The sequence below is a fragment of the Equus przewalskii genome, chromosome 7 (genome assembly GCF_037783145.1).
Source record: "Equus przewalskii isolate Varuska chromosome 7, EquPr2, whole genome shotgun sequence".
NCBI classification, from domain to species: Eukaryota; Metazoa; Chordata; class Mammalia; order Perissodactyla; family Equidae; genus Equus; species Equus przewalskii.
In genome coordinates this window covers 7,624,884-7,645,062 of record NC_091837.1, presented here as the reverse complement: position 1 = coordinate 7,645,062, position 20,179 = coordinate 7,624,884, and the positions used below count along the sequence as shown (strand labels likewise).

The 20,179-nt window shown below is 52.1% G+C and overlaps 1 protein-coding gene and 1 long non-coding RNA gene across 2 annotated transcripts; one reads left to right on the top strand and one right to left on the bottom strand.

Moving 5' to 3' along the window:
• Positions 1-2,297: 2,297 nt before the first annotated feature.
• Positions 2,298-17,829, bottom strand: LOC103548075 (SEC14-like protein 4). The gene is made up of 12 exons (XM_070628528.1): positions 17,695-17,829; positions 15,043-15,118; positions 9,838-9,881; positions 9,526-9,585; positions 9,204-9,392; positions 7,698-7,793; positions 7,339-7,399; positions 6,349-6,432; positions 5,923-6,029; positions 5,706-5,845; positions 5,462-5,631; positions 2,298-4,325 (listed from the first exon to the last, which is right to left on the bottom strand). Exons 1-12 carry the CDS (start codon positions 17,746-17,748, stop codon positions 4,186-4,188), a joined length of 1,221 nt encoding a protein of 406 aa, XP_070484629.1. The 5' UTR covers positions 17,749-17,829; the 3' UTR covers positions 2,298-4,185.
• LOC139084694 (uncharacterized) lies at positions 4,892-6,529 on the top strand. Its single transcript, XR_011542282.1, has 3 exons — positions 4,892-4,987; positions 5,638-5,809; positions 6,306-6,529. It is a non-coding gene; the product is annotated as an uncharacterized lncRNA (long non-coding RNA).
• Positions 17,830-20,179: the final 2,350 nt, after the last annotated feature.

Genomic DNA, 20,179 nt, shown 5'->3' with positions numbered 1-20,179 from the left:
ACACGTGAACTGCTCACGCAGTTATACTTTCTCTCCCAACACTGAGGAAATAATTCCAAATAGTTCAGAAATGTCTGGTGCTGAAACATAGAGTTTGAATCGTGGCTTCACCTCCAATGTGCTGTGTGACCTGGAGGCTGTTTTCTTACCTGTAAATTGGGACCATTAACCTCCTCTTCTCATGGGTTTACTGAGATGGTTAGAAGAGGCCAGTAAAGTATCTTACCCACTGCCTGGCACATGGTAAGTGATCAATAGTAGTGGCTTTGATGGTTATTATTGGGCTGGTCACCCAGCCTGTCTTCAACTCCAAGACGAGGGCGCAGCTAGGCGAGCCCATTCTTTCTGGTTCCTATTCCACTGTTCTGTGACTGTCCCGCCCAACCCTCTACTCGGGTTTTTCCACACCGCTGAGTCATGCTGCCAGACTCTGCCCTTTGGCAGTGCTCCTGGTATGACCCAATCTCTGGGGTGGACAGGCGAGGAAGACCCACAGCTCTGGAGTCAGACATCCTGTATTCCAGTCCTGGTGCTACCACTGAGCAAATGACTGTGTCTTGGAGACTTACTTTCTTCCCTTGTACCCAATGGAGATGACTATATTTATTTCCTAAGGCTGCCATGAAGACTAAACAGGACAGCACAGGGGCAGCAGCCCTCATAGGTGCCCAGTAGATGGTATCTATAATTTTTTGCAAGGCTTTATCGAGCTTCTGGGGAGCACAGCCTGGACTGGTGGCTGGGTGAATAGGAGACAGACACGAGACAGATGGTGACTCTATTGCACGCTGAGCACTGGTTCTGTTGCTCTGAGAGCGTGGAGAAAGGACCATAACTCTGCTGGGGCTGGGCTGGGGAGAGGCCTAGGGAAGGTATTCAGAAAGAAGGCTCTAGGGGTCGTGAGGGTTCACAGAACGAGACCGGGGAGGGAGTCCTGGGCTGAGGGTACGGCATGAGCAGGGAGGCAGGAGGGAGCTCATGAATTGGTGAAGCTGGAACGGAGGTGTTGTGGCCAGGTCACAGAGGGCCTTGTAAGCCACCAGTGAGACTGACCTTTCCTGGGGGAAGTAGGAGCCAGAGAACAGCTTATGCAGGCAGTGATGTGATCAGATTTTCATTTCAGAAAGATTTTTCTGGCTGCCCTGTGGGGTCTGGATGGGAGGTGGTAGGAATGGGCACAGGGAGACTCAAGGACTCCTTTCTGGTAGTCCAAGCAAGAGAAGACAGACCCGACTGGGCCAGCGGCGGAGGGGAGGAAGATGGAGTCCAGAGGATTTAGAAAGCAAGCCCCCTAGTGGCAGAGCCAGGATGCGGACCCAGTGGGGAGAAAGGCTTGGCCCAGCGCCGCCCCCTAGTGGCTGAAGGCGGAGTTCACCATGGGTCACCTGAGTGCCGCTCAACTCAGGCCTGGCGTAGTGGCCTCTTCTGAAGTCACCGTGTGCTCATTAAGCTCCTGCACTGTCTGGACAGATGGATCCGGATTCACATCTTACCGCCTCCTGTTTATGTTGTGTGACAGGACGAGTGACTTCCTGCCCTGAGCCTCGTTCTCCTCAGCTCAGGCCTAGCACACGGTAGGCGTGGAGTGGAGCTGGCACCGTCACATCCCACCAAGAGGCACAAATGTCTGAGCAGTTTTCTCCAGACTCTGGGCCCTCCCCCACCCCAGGAACCCAGTGCCTTGCTCTGTCCACTGTGGGCCCCCTGCCCCAGGCTGGCCCTCCCTGGCAGAGGCCCACCTGCTACCCTGACCCTCTCCTCCCCTGAGAGTTAGGGCAGAGCCACTGCTGACAGCAAACCTGGGTGCTGGTCCACCTCTGCCATTGGATACTGGGCCCTTGGCTGAGGCATTCCACCTCGCTGAGCCTCAGTTTCCTTGCCTGTCAGATGGGGCCACAATCCCTGTCTGCTTCAGGGTTGCATGTGAAAGGGTTGTGCAAACTGTGGAGTGCTGTGCTGTGGGGCTCTGGTGAAGCCCTCTTCTGGGCAGCTGTGCCTATCCCACAGCCCTGTCCCCTCCGGCTGGGGCTGTTGGAAGTTGAGCTGGACTGGGGTGGAGATTTAGGGGGCAGGGGAGCCTTTCCAACTGCCCTCAAAAAGCCCCTATGGGTTGCCGCCTGCATGGACCACAGCCCGCCCTGGAAGATTGGAGATGGGCCGGGAAGGGCAGGCCATGCCGCCCTTCCTCTGGACAGGTGAGCCTGGGTATTTCTAACCACCTCATTTTGAGCAAGAATTTTGATCCACAGCCTCTTGCCAAGATTTTTCCATTCTTTCCTGACAAACAACAAGCTCTGTTTTGTAACCTATGTTGTAAAATGGTTTTATTAACCACTAAGTGTACACACTTGCTCACAAAGAAATAGTAAACATCAGTCAACTGTCACCAGTGTCACCGAGAACTCTCCTCTGGCCTCAAACACCCCACGGCCACCCTTACCTGCTTCCTCGGTCTGGAAGGCTCGCCTGCACCTGGTCACCCCACACACGCTTCAGCTCTCCCTCCAGGGGTCATTTCCTCGGGAAAAGCACCTCTGACCCCCATCAGCTTTCTTTGCTGAATGTTTCCTCAGAATTCTGCTCCTCCCCTCCAAGCTCACGTGGTGACATGCCCGCTTGATAAGGGATCATCCAAGTCACTTCTGCCTCCCTCAATACAGGCAAGGTTCCTTCTAGCAGAGCTGGCTCAACTCAGTGGCCGTAGTGTCCCCAAGGCCTGCAGGACCTGGTGCTGGATGAAGAAACAAACTTTGGGAGAGCCAGCCCTTCTCTGGCCTGTTTCCTTTTTCTTTTCTTTTTTTTGAAGAAACTGACAGTATTGAGTCAAGGCCAGGGGTTGCTGAGAATGTGCCCCCTGTCTAGCTCCGCAAGTATGCCTGCCCACCTTGCCAGGTAGGAGATTCTGTTGTCACCTCTGCAGGTGGCTGCTGCCCTCTCTGCTTAACACGAGGTGCACTCTGCCAGCTCTGGGATTCAGAGTCCCTGGTGCCACACTGGATGCCCTTGTTCCAGCCTGTATTTGTGTAAATTACCTGTGATCAGAGCCTCGGGAAACCCTGTGCATGGGGCAGAGCAATCCTTGCTACCTGCAAGGAAACCAGGAGAGGCTGTGCTCATGGTGGGAAATAGGCTGTGGGCGGTTAGAAAGGCAAAAGTTAGGGTTCACATCCATGAACCCCTTGTTTTTAGGCCGGGGATGTGAAGGCTGAAATGAGGCATCATGAGCCCCTGTCATGACAACAGGTGGGCCCAGCGAAACCTGGCACAGGGTCCTCCTAACCCCAGTCAGCCCCGCCCTCCATAGCCTGCCGAGGGCAGTGGGAAAATGGCACTGGGACCCCTGGGGGCCTCAGGGGACTCCAGATGCTCCTGCATCTGGGGAGGCTGCATGGAGGGTGACCACGTAAGGCAACAGGGGCGGCGGGACAGCCTGTCACGTCTGGGATGCAGGGGCAGTCCTTGGACACAGGGATGTTCTGTGATTTTTGCCTAATGGCCCCAGGCTGTCTCCCGGGTTCTGGCACAGCAGTTTTCTTCCTTGCCAAACAACTCAAACACCGTTGGACCAGGAGCACCTCATGGCAATGGCTTTTGGCATTTCCTTTTGTTTAGTTGGTTTGCTTTTTACAGCAGGAAAGCCCCAGTTCAGACATTGCGTGCTAAACCATGAATGATGCAGCTGCCACAGGTGGAGGGGCTGGGGACCCCAAGGACCTCACATAGCTCACCTGAAGACCCCCCAAGCCTTATCATTTTCTTGCCCCAAACAGATCCTAGGAAATTGAGAAACCTCCTATTAATTGGAGAAAATGAAATCAGAATCTGAAGGTGGAAAGGGCCAGAGCCCGGCCCCTTGCCAGCAAGGCCCTTGGATAGTGTTTGCTAAGGCTTCCAGTCTCTGGGAAAGGCCTTGGCAGCCAGGATGCTGACACTTCACAATGAGGACCCCTTTTACAGGGATGTCTGAGCACTCATTCTCGGGGACATCTCCTGGGTAGACAGCACTCCTTTGCCCAGTGGGACAGCAGTACAGAAGGACAAACCCTAAGGAGCTCGGGGACAGGGATCCAGAGGCAAGGTCTTTGGAGATACGGGTGGCCACTGGCCTGGACCAGCTAGAGGGCAGGGGACAGGGTGGGGGTGCTAAGGGATTGGAGAGCACAGGCACAGAGACGGCCGGGGTCTTCATTGCGCTGGGGTGGGTCTCGTTGCCTCGATACCCTGAATCTTCTCCTCAGAGGCCTTGTCCGGGAGCAGCACCTCCACAGTGTAGCTGACCTTCCTGCTGTGCCTCAGGCTGTGGGTGTTGTCGAAGTGCAGGACGTCTGCGAGGATGGAGGAGCAATCAGGCGAAGCCAGCCCGAGTCCCTGCCCGCCTGCTGCCCTTGGGAATGGGTTGCCCGGGACTGGGGGTGGGGCTATAGGGTCAGGCACTGCCCAGCCCCCGGCCCATTGCTTGTGACCATCTCCTTGGATGGTACTTGTGCGAACTAACGGAATAATAATAGACCCCAGCATGCATCAGCCCCTCCTGTGTGCCAGGCATTACGTCAGCGCTTCACAGCTCGCTGGGTCCTCAGGGCAGCCTCACACGAAGGTACTGTCATCCCCATTTCATGGATGAGGAAACTGAGGCTTAGAGAGGTTGAGATGACTTTCCAACCGTTACAGAGCAAGGAAGGGGAGGGACCAGATTCCCCTCTCCCAATGCTCCCGCCCAGAGAGGAGCCCTGCGTTCCCCGGAGGAGAGGGCTGAGCTCCCTAAGCCACTTTCTCATCGAGCCTTTCATAGAAGACATTTCCTTCAAGGCCAAGGTCCAACGTGAACTCTTCGACATGATGAGTCATCCACTGGGAAGTCCCCACCTTCCCAACTCTCTCTTTCCATACAGGTGCACTAGGTATTAAAGCATTAGCAGAACTCCTTCTCATTCTCCAGAGTAGTCAACCCTGGGGTCCCCCTATCCTGGCTCTGTTCTCAACAGAGGTGAGAGGGCAACGCTGCTTCTGGTAAAGCTGATCAGATGGCATCTGGCCTGGGCGGTCCGGGAAGGAAAGCTAAACACCTGGAAGAAGCCATCCCTTTGGGGGTCCCAGAGTGGGGTGGTCCATGCATGTGGGCAAGCTGGGATGCCCGAAGCTGAGCCCCTGGCTGTTTTTCCCTGTCTCTTAGCCTGTCCAGCCCAGCGTGAGGCTTTCCAGGAGCTGGGGCCATTGTCCCCAGGCTGTATATCCCACTCTCCACAATGTGTCTCTGCTCTTGTACCCAACCCTGGGGCTGCTCATCAGATCCAACACGCTGAAGCCAATTGCCCTGACTCCTGTGGGATCTAGAAACTCACACACACCCCCACGTGCTCCCTGAGAGCTGGAATTAGTGGACAGAGAAGCCAGACTGGCAAGAGACCTCAGATCATTGCTCCCCATGAGGAGGAAAACACCTCCACTGAATGGCTCTTACAGACGCCGGGCTTGTCACAGCTGAGGCTCCCGTCCTGGGGCACCAGGTGGGCATTGTAGCGCTGGGTGGGCAGCACCTCCGTCATCTCCCCGGCCCGCTTCTGCTCTGCCTTCTTGGTCTTCAGAAAAACCCCAAAGCCGATGTCTGCCCCCTCTGATGCAAACTGCCACCTGCAGGGGACGGAGCCCCACTGATGACCACCTGATGGGCTCCGGGCCCCTCCCAGCTGTGCCGCCATCCCTACCTGAGAACACAGCCTGGGAACAGGATCTCAGTCTTCACCTGGACGAAGGAGTCGCGGCCCACGGTCGCTGTGTGCTCGTACTGCGTCCTCACCTGGTTGCGCAGGTAGTAGCTCCTGGGCACCTCGCCCCCGTAGTTGATCTGTGGGGGAGGGGTGGTGAGCGAGCACTGGACCACGGCCGTCTCCCCTCCCTCCCCATCCCCTGGGCACCCAGTACCTTGGTCAAGCACTTGGGGTTGCCGTCGGGGTCGGTCATGGTCCCCCCAAACTCCACAGGCAGCTGGTCGGGGCTGACAAACTTTTGCAGCTCCTGCTTCCAGTCGCCTGTGGAAGCAAGAGAGGGCCTCACGGGGCCTCAGGGAGGCTCGACAGAGGGGGCCAAGCCCAGGGAGGGGACCCGATATATCCTTGGCTTGCTCCCCTGGCGTCTAGTCCTGAGACCACCCAAGATCTTTACATGGCCACCCAGGCTGGGGTCTAGGACCCAAAGCCTTGTCTGAGTGTGCAAAGGCCGACGAGTGTCAGGCCCAGGTCGGCACCTGAAGATAGAGGACGAACCAGGGAGAAATGGGGCCTTTCACATTGACCTCTGTTCCCCAGGCAGACATGGAGATGGGCACAGCCAGGAGGCCAAATCACTCACCTCCTAGAATCACTATCTTCTTTCTCGTTTCCTCGCTCATGAACAACTTGACCAAGTTGAAGGCCACGGGGAACAGCTTGGGGGCTGAAACGATGAAACTCCGTTGGGAAGCTGGACCAGAGAGGACTTGGATATACAAAGTCACAGCCAAGGGCATGAGCTGGACAACAGTCAGACCCAGGTAGATTCTGCCACTTCCTGCTGTGTGACCTTCACCCTCTCTGAGTCTCAGTGCTATTAACTGTAAAATGGAGATTAAATTAAGGTACGCATGACACTTGGCACAGTGCCTGGCTCTCAATAATTGGTTGCCTGCCCTGCTCAGCTGCAGGACTTTAGCAATGTTGATTCCCCACCGGTGCCTTTTCCTGTTCACACTCAGGCTTTCCCGGGGTTGCTCTGGAATCCTCTCGGGTGCAAGCATGTGCGTTAGACCTCACGTCCCGCCTGAATCGCTGATGCTCCCTGGGTACGTTCTGTGGGCCGGGCTCTGTGCCACGCCTTCTCCACAGACTGTCTCATATAACCTCACAGCTGTCTCATGGGGAAGGCGCCATTACAGTCCCATTTAACAGAATGGGAAAACTGAGGCTCAGTGAGGTTAAATAGACTTTCCCAAAGTCCCAGAACCAGCTAGATTGGAAGCCTCATAGTCTGACTCCAGAGCACACGTGGCCACCCCCTCAGTGTACGGCCGTCACAGACCAGGACCATTTCCCCTCAAAGTGTGTCCACCAACCAAGTGGTCCATGACCATCTGGTACCAGTCCATGCCCAGATAAGTAAAGAAAATAACAGCAGACATTTAGAAACCTATAACTTATTTGACAGTGCTATGCATGCTTTTGTACACTCCAAAAGTATCAATCTGGGAAGAAATGAACTCAAAAAACCTAATCTTCACAAAGGATGGTTTGAGAAGCCCCAAACTCGGTAGCTTGCCCACTGTGCCCCCCACTCCCCAGGAGGTCATCCCCGTCATGGGCTCACCTCGGATACCAATTAAATTCTTCAGCCTCTCGGGATAATTTGCTTCCAGGATGGCAAAAAACTGTGGAGTCAAGATGAATCTGGTCGAGGCCACACAGCAACACTCGCTCCCCCTGGATTTGGTGGCCTCTGATGCTGCTGTGACGAGAGCCCCCTCTCCCCCATCCCCGGCCCACCCCGTCTTCCCTGGGGGCGTGTACTTCATCCTCTGTGATGCTCTTGCTTTTCTTTCTCCTTGGAGGGGAGACCCCAGGCCAGCTTCACTGGTGGGCCCCTGAGGGGTGTCCCCCTCCCTCACGGACTGGGAGCTGGTGCGGGCAGTGGCTCCCTATTGGCCTCGAGCCAGCTGCCTGCCTCACCTGCTGGTAGACCTCCACAGCTGGCTTCCACAGGTGTTTCAGGCTCAGCCCCTCCAGGTCAAACACCAACACCATCGTCTCGATGTTCCTGCCCAGCTGCACCGGACAGCGCAGATATATGGGTCAGAAAACAGCTCCAGCTGGGAGATCCCAGCCAGAGAGACCTGGGCGCCCCTCCCAGCTTCCTGCCACCCACTCCCTTGGCTGCTCGAAGCATTTTCCAAACACATGGAGCCCATCTGGGGTCTGAGGAGATGCCACATCCGAACCCTGACACAGTGGCCCTTATCACATGATTTGCTCAACACTGTTGCCTGGAATTAGTTAACTGTGGAATTAAAGACATCATTCATTGCTCATTGGGCACCTTTATGTACAATAATATATTATATCCAACAGCGTCTGCAGTCCTGTGGCTGTTTCCAAGCCAGAGCTTCGCTGCTGGCAGGCTGTGTGGCCTTGGGAGGGTTTCTAACCCCTCTGAGCCTTACTTTCTTCCTCTGTAGAATGGGATAAGTCCAGGCTCTGAGAGAATTCCTGGCATGTGGCTGGCCCCTGGTAAATTTTAGCAGATATTATTATTAGTGTCATCATCACCATAATTATTGCCTCCAATCGGGAACATGCATGAATGGCACTCTTCTGACCCAATCAGATGAGCAATCTTGTCTGACAGACACGTCCATTCAAACTAGGCACTAAATTTGCTGCTTTGCAATTCACTCATGCTTGTTACAAGTCTCTGTGGAGGGCCCACTGTGCGTCCAGCCCTGCGCCAGACGCTGGGGACGCAGGCCCTGTCCTCGTCACTGAGTCAGCCACTAGCCAAATTATCCCACAGTGACATAATGGCTCCCCCTGGGGTCTTCATCTGAGGCTCCTCTAGACACTTAGACTCACAAAACCAACCAGGACACACTTGCATTACAGTCACTCTGAAGGGGACGGGCCAGGAGACAGAGGTAGGGACGAGGAGGTCTACAGAGACGAGCGCGGGTCCTTCTCGGTTTGGAAGCCCCACACCCCCAGCTCTCAGTGTCTTTTTGTAGCAAGTGCGTGGTAGCTTCCAAGGACCCACAGGGATGTGCCTGGTTCCAAGGGTCACTGATCTCAGGGATGTCCAAGGCAATGCTCCCCTCCCAGGTGTTTACAGTCATGCAATTTACAACTAGGAGACATCTTTTCCAAAAGTAAAGCTGACCGCCTGCTGTTCCCAGGGTTCCGGGGGAACAGAGCTAGAGCATTCGCTGCACCCAAGGCCAGCATCTTACCCAAGGTCAGAGGGGAAAGGGCTCTGGTGACCCTTGGCTCACACCAGCAGAGGGTGCCATGCACATGTTACATGCTCGTGGCTGAGTGACTGTGGAAGCCCGTGTCCCACCAGAGCCTGGAGTGCCGAGGGCTGGGGCAAAGCAGGATCAGGGTGCCTCGCCTCTCTGGTCCTGGGGCCACCCTCAAGACAGACTGGGCCCACCATGCGCCCCCATCCCAGCCCTGAGAGCTCACCTTCTGACTCTGCAGCTCACACTGCTGCACAAGCAGCTCGCAGACCCTGATGCGCTGGCGGATCAGCTCCTGCGGGGAGGCTGACAGGAGGAGACCCTTGGGGTCAAGCTTCCCGACGAGGTCAAACCACACAGGGCAGCCTTCGTAGTCATAGCCGCTCAGACCACCCGAGTCGTACAGCTGGATCACCTGGCCACGGGGGTGAGGTCCTGACTCAGACCAGTCCACCAAGCCACGTCCCTGCTCCGTCAGGTGGCGGGATGTGGTGGAAGGGTACAGGGGAGGGGATCAGATGGCCTGGGGGATGCTGCACGGGCCTCACCTCTGGGGGCTGCCACGTGAGGATGTTGTCCAGGGTCTGTTGCTTCCGGAACTCCATGTGCTGTGAAGACATGGCAGGACCTGAAGACTGCCCACCCCAAAGATCCCCAGAGCATGCCCAGGCTCTGCCGACACAGAACCGGGCACGGGGATGCCGGGTGGAGAGCTGTGGGGGACCCGGGTCTGATGCAGAAAGGGATCCGAGGAGGAACGAAGAAGAACCACGAAAACGGGCCAAGAGTCCCCACCGCTTGTTGCTAACCCCTGGGGTACAGCACGAGGAAGCAGGAGGCTCACGAGAATGGGGCCTCACCTTCCGGAGCATGTCCTCGGATTTCTGCAGGTCAAACTTCCGAGCTGCAAGAAAAGCCGAGGTAAGAGGAGGCTTGAGGGAGTGTGTAGAAGGCGCCATTCTCTGAAAGCTTGTGAGGAAGTAGCGGGGGTGCCCCCGACTTTTCCTGACACCCCAAGAATACATTGGAGGCCTGGAAAGTTTTTTTTAAAAGCAAGGATTTTTAATCCTCTAGAAGACTTTAGAGGGCCCTTGATTTTAGTTTCCAGGCCTTTTAAAATTGACTGTAATACTTGATGTCTCCCTGGGAGCAGAGGCTGCCTTGGTGTTAGGGGTGGTGAGGAGCACGGGCTTTGGAGTGAGACAGACTTGAGCTTGAATTCTAGTTTTGTCTTTTTATTTGCTGCGCAACCTTGAGCAACTCACTCACCTTCTCTGAGCCTTAGTTTTTTATTCTGTTAAATGGGAATAGTATCTTTTTCAGAGTTATTCAAAGGATGACCTAAGATAAAGTATATAAAGTGCTCGCACATTACCTTGCTCCCAGTTAGTTCTCAATAAACTGTAGCTATTATAATTACTAATTTTGTGTGTGTGTGTGTAAGGAAGATTGGCTCTGAGCTACCATCTGTTGGCAACCTTCCTCTTTTTGCTTGAGGAAGATTGTCACTGAGCTAACATCTGTGCCAGTCTTCCTCTATTTTATGTGGGATGCCACCACAGCGTGGCTTGATGAGCAGTACTAGGTCTGCACCTGGGGTCCGAACCTGTGAACTCCAGGCCACCAAAGCAGAGCCTGTGAACTTAACTGCTATGCCACTGGGCCGGCCCCTCTGATTACTAATTTTGAAGAAATAAATGTACCTTCATTGAAAAGATGATGCTCTATTTTAGAAATGCCATGACCATTGCTCTCTGAGACCACTGGTTACTAAGGAATTCATCCAGTGATCGGCCTTTGATAAGAAGCAAGGTCAGAGATTTTCAAATAGAAGGGATCTGAGCTGCTATCTAGGCTTCCTCTGCCCTGATCATAAGCCACCTCCAAAGAAAAACCACCAAGGCTACCAGCTCTGCCTTGATTATCTCTTGTGATGGGGAGTTCACTCCCTCAGCAGGCAGCCCATTGCATTCCAAATCTGCCCCACAATGATTCCAGCCCCATTGTCAAGGTCAAAAGAACATATGTTGCTGTTTGTCAACATGGAAAATCTTCAAACATTTGAAGACAGGCATCAAGTTCACCTGCCCAATCATTTCTTGCGGCTATACATTTATTAAAATCATCTTCTGTATCAGTGTGCTCCAGCAGAACTTTCTGTGAGGATAGAAGTGTCCTATATCTTAACAGTTCAAGTGCATGTGGCTCCTGAGCACTTGAAAGGTGGCTGGTGTGACAGAGGAACTGAAGCTTTAATTTAATTTAATTTAATTTAATTTTAATCATTAAATGTGGCTCGTGGCTGTTGACCTGAACAGTTCTAGAGTTTTTCTGTTGATCCTGTTGGTTTTCAAGGGAGATAAGCAAACATTATAACTCTTCTCTTCAAGCCTTTACACCACTGATTATTTTTTCTTTCCTTATAACGTTGGCAAAGGTCTCCGGTTCTGTGTTGAAACAGTAACGTTGATTGACATCATCCTTTCCTTGTTCCTGCTCTTAAAGAAAATCCATCTAAAATTTCTCCTTAAGCATAACATTTCTTGGAAGATTTTTGCTACGTAACCATTACCAAGCCAAGGATATTCCATTCCATTCCTAGTTTAGTAAAACTTTTATTTTGTTTTTTCTTATAAATAGAATTTGAACATTTTCAAAGGTTTTGTCTGCATTGGGATAGCCACGTAATTTTTCATTTTTAATCTATTAATGTGTTCAATGACACTGGTAGATTTCTGATGCTGAATTCTTCTTGCATACTTAAGAGAAGGTCTCCATGATTGTGCTGTATAATTTTAACACCCTATTGGATTCTATTGTGTAAGATCGTATTTAGACTTTTTTACGTCAATATTAATAAGTGAAACGAGCCTAGAATTTTCTTATCTTTTATTATCCTGATCTAGCTTTGGAATCAAACTTACGCAGGCCTTATAAGGTAACTTTACTCTTTCATATATTTTAAAACAACTTGAAAATTTTGTATAAGTAGGAATTAGCTGGACCTAAAACTTTGGAGGAGTCTACCTTTAAAACCATCGGGGTTTGAGTTTTAATGGAGGGGAGGTTTTTATTACCATTTAAATGTCTTTAATATTTATCGGTCTGTTGAGACCTCCTATTTCTTCTTTCTGGATTTTGGCCTTATATATATTTTAAAGGAATGTGTCAATTTCATTTAGATTTTTAAATTTGTGCGTGCATAATTGTACATAATGTTCTTTTATCAGCTTTTTAAAAATCTCTGTGTCTATAGGAGATTTTCCTACTGAGAACCAGAGTGTGGTTTCTCGTCCGGTAGATAGTGGTTTGGATGCTGCTCATGGGTCCTCATAGCTTTTTCAGTAACACCTACTATGTGCCAGGCTGGGAGGCTGGGGCAGGCATAGTCCCTGTGATCACGGAGCTAGTGTCCAGGTAGGAGAGATGGACGTGGATGTGGGATGGAGATCAAGAAAAACAAAGGGACGTGACTTCAGAGGGAAGGTCGTGGAAAGTCCCTCTGCATCCTGCCTGACAGAGGAACCTCCGAGAAGTTCGGTCGCAGCGATCGCCCTCTCTTCTGCCTGTGTCTTGAGTTTGTGAGGCAGGGAGTGGCTGCAGAGCTGAGTGGAAGTGGACTGGGCCGTGTCAGTAGGTCACAGGATAAAGCAAGAGGCATCAGGAGGCCTGGCACCCTCGCCCAATCTTAGACCCTGTTCCTTTCCCACGACCCAGTAGCCTACAGTCTCCGTGATTTCACTCCTTTATCAAAGACACACCAGGGACCTGAAACGCTGGTTTTTAAACCCAAAAGGACTTCAAAGGAGGAGAGAGTTCTGATGCTGCATCAAGGGGTTTCAAGAAATCTCCTTTCCCAACTTTTTCTTTAGCCCAGGTGGAGGAAAATGACATGAAAATGACTAATTAAAAATGGAACAGAGGGGCCAACCCAGTGGCGTAGTGGTTGGGTTTGCACGCTCCACTTCGGTGACCTGGGGTTCGCAGGTTCGGATCTCAGGCACAGACCTAGCACTGCTCATCAAGCCACACTGTGGTGGTGCCCCATACGAAATAGAGGAAGATTGGCACAGACGTTAGCTCAGCGACAATCTTCCTCAAGCAAAAAGAAGAAGACTGGCAACCAATGTTAGTTCAGGGTCAATCTTCCCCACCAAAAAAAAATTTTTAAAAAAAGGAATAAAGAGCCAGCCCTGATGGCCTAGTGGTTAAAGTTCAGTGCTCTCTGCTTCAGCTGCCCAGGTTTGGGTCCTGGGTGCAGAACCACACCACTCATCTGTCAGTAGCCATGCCGAGGTGGCGTCCCACATAGAAGAACTAGAAGGACCTATGACTAGAACATACAACTATGTACTAGGGCCTTGGGGAGGGGAAAAAAAAAGAGGAAGATTGAGATGTTAACAGATGTTAGCTCAGGGCCAATCTTTCCCAGTTAAAAAAAAAAGAATGGAAAGAGCCACAGCCAAGAAAGCCCAAGGAGTCACGACAACTAAAGGCAATGTGGTGTCCTGGATGGGACCCTGGGACAGAAAAACTAAGGAAATCTAAAAAAAAGTATGGATTTTAGTTAATAATCATGTATCAATATTTGTTCATTAATTATGACAGATGTGCCAGAAGCATATAAATGTTAATGATGGGTAAATGATGTATATGGTAGCTTTCTGTACTATCTTCACAACTTTTCTTAAATCTAAAACTGCTCTCAAAAATAAAGTTTGTAGGGGCCGACCCCGTGGCTGAGTGGCTGTCTGCTCGCTCTGCTTCAGCAGCCCAGGGTTTCGCCAGTTCGAATCCTGGGTGCTGACGTGGCACCGCTCATCAAGCCATGCTGAGGCGGCATCCCACATGCCACAACTAGAAGGACCCACAACTAAAAATACACAACTATGTACTGGGGGGGCTTTGGGAGAAAAAGGAAAAATAAAAAGAAAATTAAAATAAAAAAATTTTGTAGGGGCCAGCCCCATGGCCAAGTGGTTAAGTTCATGTGCTCTGCTCCAGTGGCCCAGGGTTTTGCTGGTTCAGATCCTGGGCACAGAGATGGCACCGCTCATTGTGTCATGCTGAGGTGGCATCCCACATGCCACAACTAAAATATACAACTATGTACTGGGGAGATTTGGGAAGAAAAAGTAGAAAAGAGAAAAAAGATTGGCAACAGTTGTTAGCTCAGGTGCCAATCTTTAAAAAAAAAAAGTTTGTAAAAAATAGTAATTATAAAAAATAACCAAACGGAATAGAACAGAAGGGTGGACTTCCTCCGTGCAGGCAGGTAGGGCCTAATATTACACCCATTACACAGAAGAAGAAAGTGAGGCCGAGAGAGACAGCACGTGGCTTGTCCTGGGCACACTGTTAGCATGTGGCAGAGCTGGAATCGATCGCAGGTTTGCCTGATTCCGAGGCTGGTGTTTTCACGGCAGCCTGGCTTCTGACTTCTCTCCTGGTTTGAGTTTAAAACCCATCGCATGGAGTGTGTCGAGTTGAACTGAATTTCTCCCTAAGCCCTGGGGTGGTGTCTGTTCTTCTAATAATTTTACAAGGCTGCCCCAATTGCTAGAAGAAACTTCTCTAATTTTAGTTAAATCCGCTTCCTGACGTATCACGGGGCACGAGCTCGGTGCCAGGTTCTCTGAGGGGACGACACAGGCCTGTCTTCAAGGAACCGGAGACAGACCTAATGCAAGTCCTGAAGACCGTGTTCAGCGATGTCTGACTCAAGGCCTTGCCAGGCCTGTCATCCTGAGAACTTCCTGGTATGAACTTTAACCTCACCTCGACCCTGTGCCCACCTGGTGCCAGGTCCCACACCCTCTCACTAACACAACAGTCCATGGGGAGGTGGCCTCACCCCCACTTTGCAGATGAAGAAACTGAGGCTCGGTGGGGCATTTGTACCGTGCTGATCTGAAGGGGAGCTCAGATGCTAGCCCAAAGCAGGCTGATTCCAGAGCCCAGTTCGCTACCACTCTGTAGCGCTGTCCCCCTTGTCTCCCACCCCTTCCCCTGAGACCCTCCCAGCCTCCCCCCACCTCTGCCACCCCCAACCCCGCCAGCCTCACCTCGGAGCCAGCGCAGGAGGAAGTAATCATCAGGATTGCGCAGGGTGGGCAGCAGGTCCTGGACATTCTCCCGGAACTGAGGGGGAGATATGAGGGTCAGAGGGGCTCCCAGGACCCCTGGACCCCAAACCCCATCCCTGACCCTGCTTCCCCTCAGCCTGCATCAGCCCTGCTCAGGGACCCACGCAGTTAGCAGCAGCTGGGAATGGGGCACCCCCAGCTCAACATGGCAGGAAGAGTTGGGTCCTTCTCAAACTTTGGGGCTTCTTTGCCACGCCAGGCCCTCAACTGTAGGTCCTAGGTGGGGCCCTGCCATCCCTGTTTTTACAAAGATCTCCGGTGAATCTGATGCAGGCCGACCAGAACATTTTAGGACCGTTGCCCCTCGTACTGCAGCTTGAGGGTCTGAATTTGGAAGCAAATTATTTAACCTCTTTGAGCCTCAGTATCCCCCAACTGTGAAATGGCAATAATGATAAACTTGTGCCAATCCAAGGAGTTTATGCAGGTAAAGCATTTCGCATCAGGCTTAGCTTGCAGCAGGTGCCAGATAAACGTGGGTGCTCAGCAAACGCGGTCGGCCTGGGGCCCCGAGCAGTGGAGTCTTTGTGGAAACAACCCAGGCCAAGGTCAGCAGGGAGGGACAGAAAGAGAGGCCAGGGATGCCTCATCCGGGGCTGGGGCAGAGGAGGGGCCTGGTCCGCTGGGGGTGCCTTTTCCTACTGGCCGAGTTTGGGGAAGTGTCGGGGGGGGGTTGGGTTTGGGACTAAGGCTCAGCTCTGAGAGGAGACCCCACTTCCATGGGGACTGAGGGAGCTGAAGACAAGGCCCAGAGGGCTGGGTTTGCAGGGGAACCTGTGACTGAGAATCTGGGGTTAGCCACAGATGCCAGCAAAGCCATAGGAAGCTGTCTTGACAGCCACCCACCAAACCACCTTTAGCTTTTTAAGAACGGATTCAGTACTGCTCACGGAATTAGAAGTGAATCATCACGTTAAACCTCTCCAGTGTTAACAAGCTGAGCGACAGCATCTCCTATAACAGTCCCCAGCCCGGACAGGCACCCGGAATGCAGGTCTGTGCACACTGAGCAGCTGCAGCCTCTGGGCTCCTAAGGGGCCATTTTTGGGGACGGGGGAGAGTACCCCCCCTGAGAAGCAATAATTCCTCACCCCGCAGCCCCTCCAGGTAACCAGATTTCCTCCTTTGAACCTCAGGGTGTGCCCTGAGGCAGGAGGGGCAAAGATCACACCTCTATGTTGCAAATGAGGAAACTGAGGCTGGGCTGGCAGAGGCAGGGTCTTCCCCAGGGGAGTGAGGAAGCTGCAGGGCTAGGAGGAGGTCACACCTTCCAGTCTCCAGGCCACTCCCCTCTTGGAAGGAATGTCAGTAAAAGAGAAAGCCACTAGGCAGGTGCTGACAAGAGTCTGGAATAACTTGGGAAAAAACTTTATCATATGACGATGCCAAGTGGAGAAAGGAGCATCAGGCCGTGTGACCACAGGTGGTCAAAACTAGGCTTAGGAAAATGCTAGAAGGAAATGCTCCTAGGTATGGTTGTCTGAGCCTCTGGGACCACGGGTGACCTCTTCTCTTTCTTCCTACTTTTCTCTTTTTGTCAAATTTTAAAAATAACGAGCTTTCATTTCTTTGAAATAATGGAAAAAATAAGAATAAACTCTTTTTCCCTTATTTAAAGCTCTTTGGCCCACAGGCCACCCCTAAAGGCCAAGCGGCGAGTCCCTCCTATGAGCCTAGTGTCTGGGGCTTCCCTAAGGCTTTCACCAGTGGGGAGACAGAGGGGTCACCAGGGGACTCCCCCCGCTTCCCCTGCAGACCCCTCCTTCATCTGGAGACCCTCTGCTCCTAGAACCTCCTCCTCTACCTGGGAATCCACGCAGGGCCCTCATCCTTCACCTGGGGCCCCTCTCTTCTTCACTAGGAATTCACGGGGGGCCCCCCATTCACCCAAGGTCCTCATTCTTCCCTGGAGGATCCTCAGGTCCCCCCCAGGGCAGGAGCCGCGGAAGAAATTTCTCTCCACAAGTCGGCAGCTGCTCTTTCACAGGCCTAATGTGCGAGCCAGGGTTTGGAACCCCCAACCCCGAAATCAGCGTTTCCAGTCCCTGGCCCTCTGCAAACAGAATTAATGCTGTGGCACTGAGACCTGGATATGCTCCCCTTTCCCCATGGCCGTGACACTACAGGTGAAATCACCCCAAACCCCTCCATTTCCCTTTAATGAAAACATAGCGAGAAGGCTTGGGCCCTGGGGAGTCAGACAGCCTCGAAGAGAAACCAACAAATGTTGCAATCTGGGAAGGGGATCCGGGAGCCTGTCTGCCCAAGGCTGCCCAGAAGCCTGATGGCAGTGCCCTCCATGCCCTCAATCAGGGAACAAGGGCCAGGGCTCAGTGGCAGAGAGCCAGCAGGGGTGGAAAGCTTGATTTGGCCCCAGAGTGGCCCAGACAAAGACTCCTGCCGGGGGTCCTGGACACAGCTGCCTCAGCAACTGTGCTCTGGGGCCGGCAGGCTGGACAGAGGCGCCTCCAGGATCCTTCTCCAGGCTGCACAGGGGGCAGTCCAGGGGTGTGGGCAGCATCAGGCTGCTGGGGCCCCTCCCTAAGTCTCCCAGCCCGCGAAGCCCCTCACCCTGGCCAGTGCCTCCTGCTGCTGGGGGCTCAGGTCTCCAACTCGGCCGCTCATGGTGTCCACGGGCACAGAGGGCGCGGGGTGCAAGCGGGCAGGATGAGTCTGCCAGCTGGCCTCCTGGCCTTGCAGCCTGGTTTTGACAGATACTGGTCCCGCCCCAATGGGAGAGCACCAGTCCTGCCCTGCCCCATTCAGTTCTCACCTACTCTTGATTTTTTGGGTTTTTTTTTTGCCAGTCTCCAAGATGCATCCTACCCAAGGTAGGGAGGTGACCTGTCCCGAGAGGGGTCCCAGAACACAGACTTGAGTTGGGGGTAGCAGGCAACCCCCTCTCACCTCCAGGCCCTCTCATCCTAGGGGCTCCTACAGGTTCCCCCGTGGCAGGGAAGGGGGAGCGCATTAAGGACCCTTGAGCAAGTTTCAGGGAACACCTTGAGATCCCCTTCCGAGCAAAACGGAGGAAATTTTTATAAACCTGGCTCAACCCTCTAGGTGGTCCCCAGGTCTTTCTGCCCAGCCCCCCTCCCCTGTTCTTGAATGCAGGCTGCGCCCTGTCAGTGCTCACAAGCTGATAGCAGACCCCTTATGTGCAAAATGGTTCCAGCCTTCAGGATGGCTGGGAGGATTGGATAAGATGAGCCGCCATGGGTTAGCCTGGCACTGCACCCAGTAAGTGTGCGATGTTAGGAATATGGTCTCATAATTATTATTATGGATGCTGTCACCAGAGCAGTGAGTTGCAGGGGTGGAGATCCTGGGGAGGCCCCATGGTGAGCCCCTAGGTAGGAGCCACAGCTCAAAGGCCGGAGAGTGGGAGGTGACAGTGGACAGATGGAAGCCTTGGTGGGGTGACAGAAGGTTTGGGATGCCAAGAGGTTGTGGGTGGCTGACACAGGTGTCCAGGATGGCATCTGAGAGCCAGGCAGAGGTCACAGCCTGAAATGTTGTGCTGCCCATCCATGTGTACATAAATGTGATGATATAGTGTGGGTGGTAATTTTTTACCTTTAACTCTGCTCATGATCATCTAAGGTGACTGAAAAGAACTTTGGAAGCAAAATCTGTTCTGCTTTCAAATTTTGGAAACAACATTTCCCAGGTCAACTGGGGGAAGGTGAGAAAAAGCAAGTTGGCTAGGCAGGAATTTTCGAGAGATAGGAGCAGGTGAGAGGTGAGGATGAAGGGTCTTAAATCCAGCCAGCAAAACTTTCTCCCTCTGCCCTCCCTTGGGATCAAACCAAGTTCTAGGCGTGCACTGACCAATCTGGTGGCCACGAGCCACACGTGGCTGTTGAGTGTTGGGAATGTGGCTTGTCACAAGCATGAATGGAGATGTGCTGTAAGTCTAAAATACACACCAAGTAACGAAGACTTAGTACCCCTCTAATTTAAATATTTCATTAATTAATTTCTTATATTGATTACATGTTGAAACGATAATATTTTTGGATATATTGAGATAAATAAGATATATTATTAAAATTAATTTCACCTATTTCTTTTTTTTTTTTTAAAGATTTTATTTTTTCCTTTTTGTCCCCAAAGCTCCCCAGTACATAGTTGTATATTCATTCTTCTTTGTGGGTCCTTCTAGTTGTAGCATGTGGGACACTGCCTCAGCATGGTTTGATGAGCAGTGCCATGTCCGTGCCCAGGATTCGAACCAACGAAACACTGGGCCACCTGCAGCGGAGCGCACAGACTTAACTACTCGGCCACGGGGCCAGCCTCAATTTCACCTATTTCTTGTTATTTTTTTATAATTTAGAGTTTTTTTAAATTAACAAACTTTTTTTTTTGGCGAGGAAGATTGGCCCTGAGCTAACATCTGTTGCCAGTCTTCCTCTTTTGGCTTGAGGAAGACTGTCGCTGAACTGACATCTGTGCCAATCTTCCTCTATTTTGTATGTGGGATGCCACCACAGCATGGCTTGATGAGCAGTGTATAGGCCCTCGCCCAGGATCTGAACCCACAAACCCTGGGCCACCGAAGTGGAGTGTGCAAACTCAACCACTATGCCACCGGGCCGGCCCCAACGAACTTTATTTTGACAACAGTTTTAGGCTCATAGCAAAATTGAGCAGAAAGTACAGAGAGCTCCCATACAGCTTCTGTCCCTTCACATGCACAGCCTGCCCCACTGTGGACATCCCCACCAGAGGGGTACAATTGTTACAATCGATGAACCTACATGGACACGTCATTATCACCCACGTCCGTAGTTCACACTAGGGTTCACTCCTGGTGTCGTCTGTTCGATGGGTTTGGACAAATACGTAATGACATGGAGTCACCATGGTAGTGTCATACAGAATAGTTTCATAGTCCTAAAAATCCTCTGTGCTCCATCTATTCTTTTTAATTTTTAAAGATGTGGCTGCCAGAAAATTTAAAGTTATCTGTGAGGCTCACATTTATGGTTTGCACTATATTCCACTTGGACAGGACTGATCTCGAGGGATTTTAAGTCAAAAAAAAAAAAGA

Excerpts from the sequence above, each read along its gene's own strand:
- LOC103548075 (XM_070628528.1), bottom strand. The coding sequence starts at position 17,748 with ATGAGCGGCCGAGTTGGAGACCTGAGCCCCCAGCAGCAGGAGGCACTG. Across the intron at positions 7,400-7,697 it reads CTGTGGAGGTCTACCAGCAG|TTTTTTGCCATCCTGGAAGC; the intron begins GTGAGGCAGGCA and ends TTGACTCCACAG. Across the intron at positions 4,326-5,461 it reads CTGTGACAAGCCCGGCGTCT|ACGTCCTGCACTTCGACAAC; the intron begins GTAAGAGCCATT and ends CCATCCTCGCAG.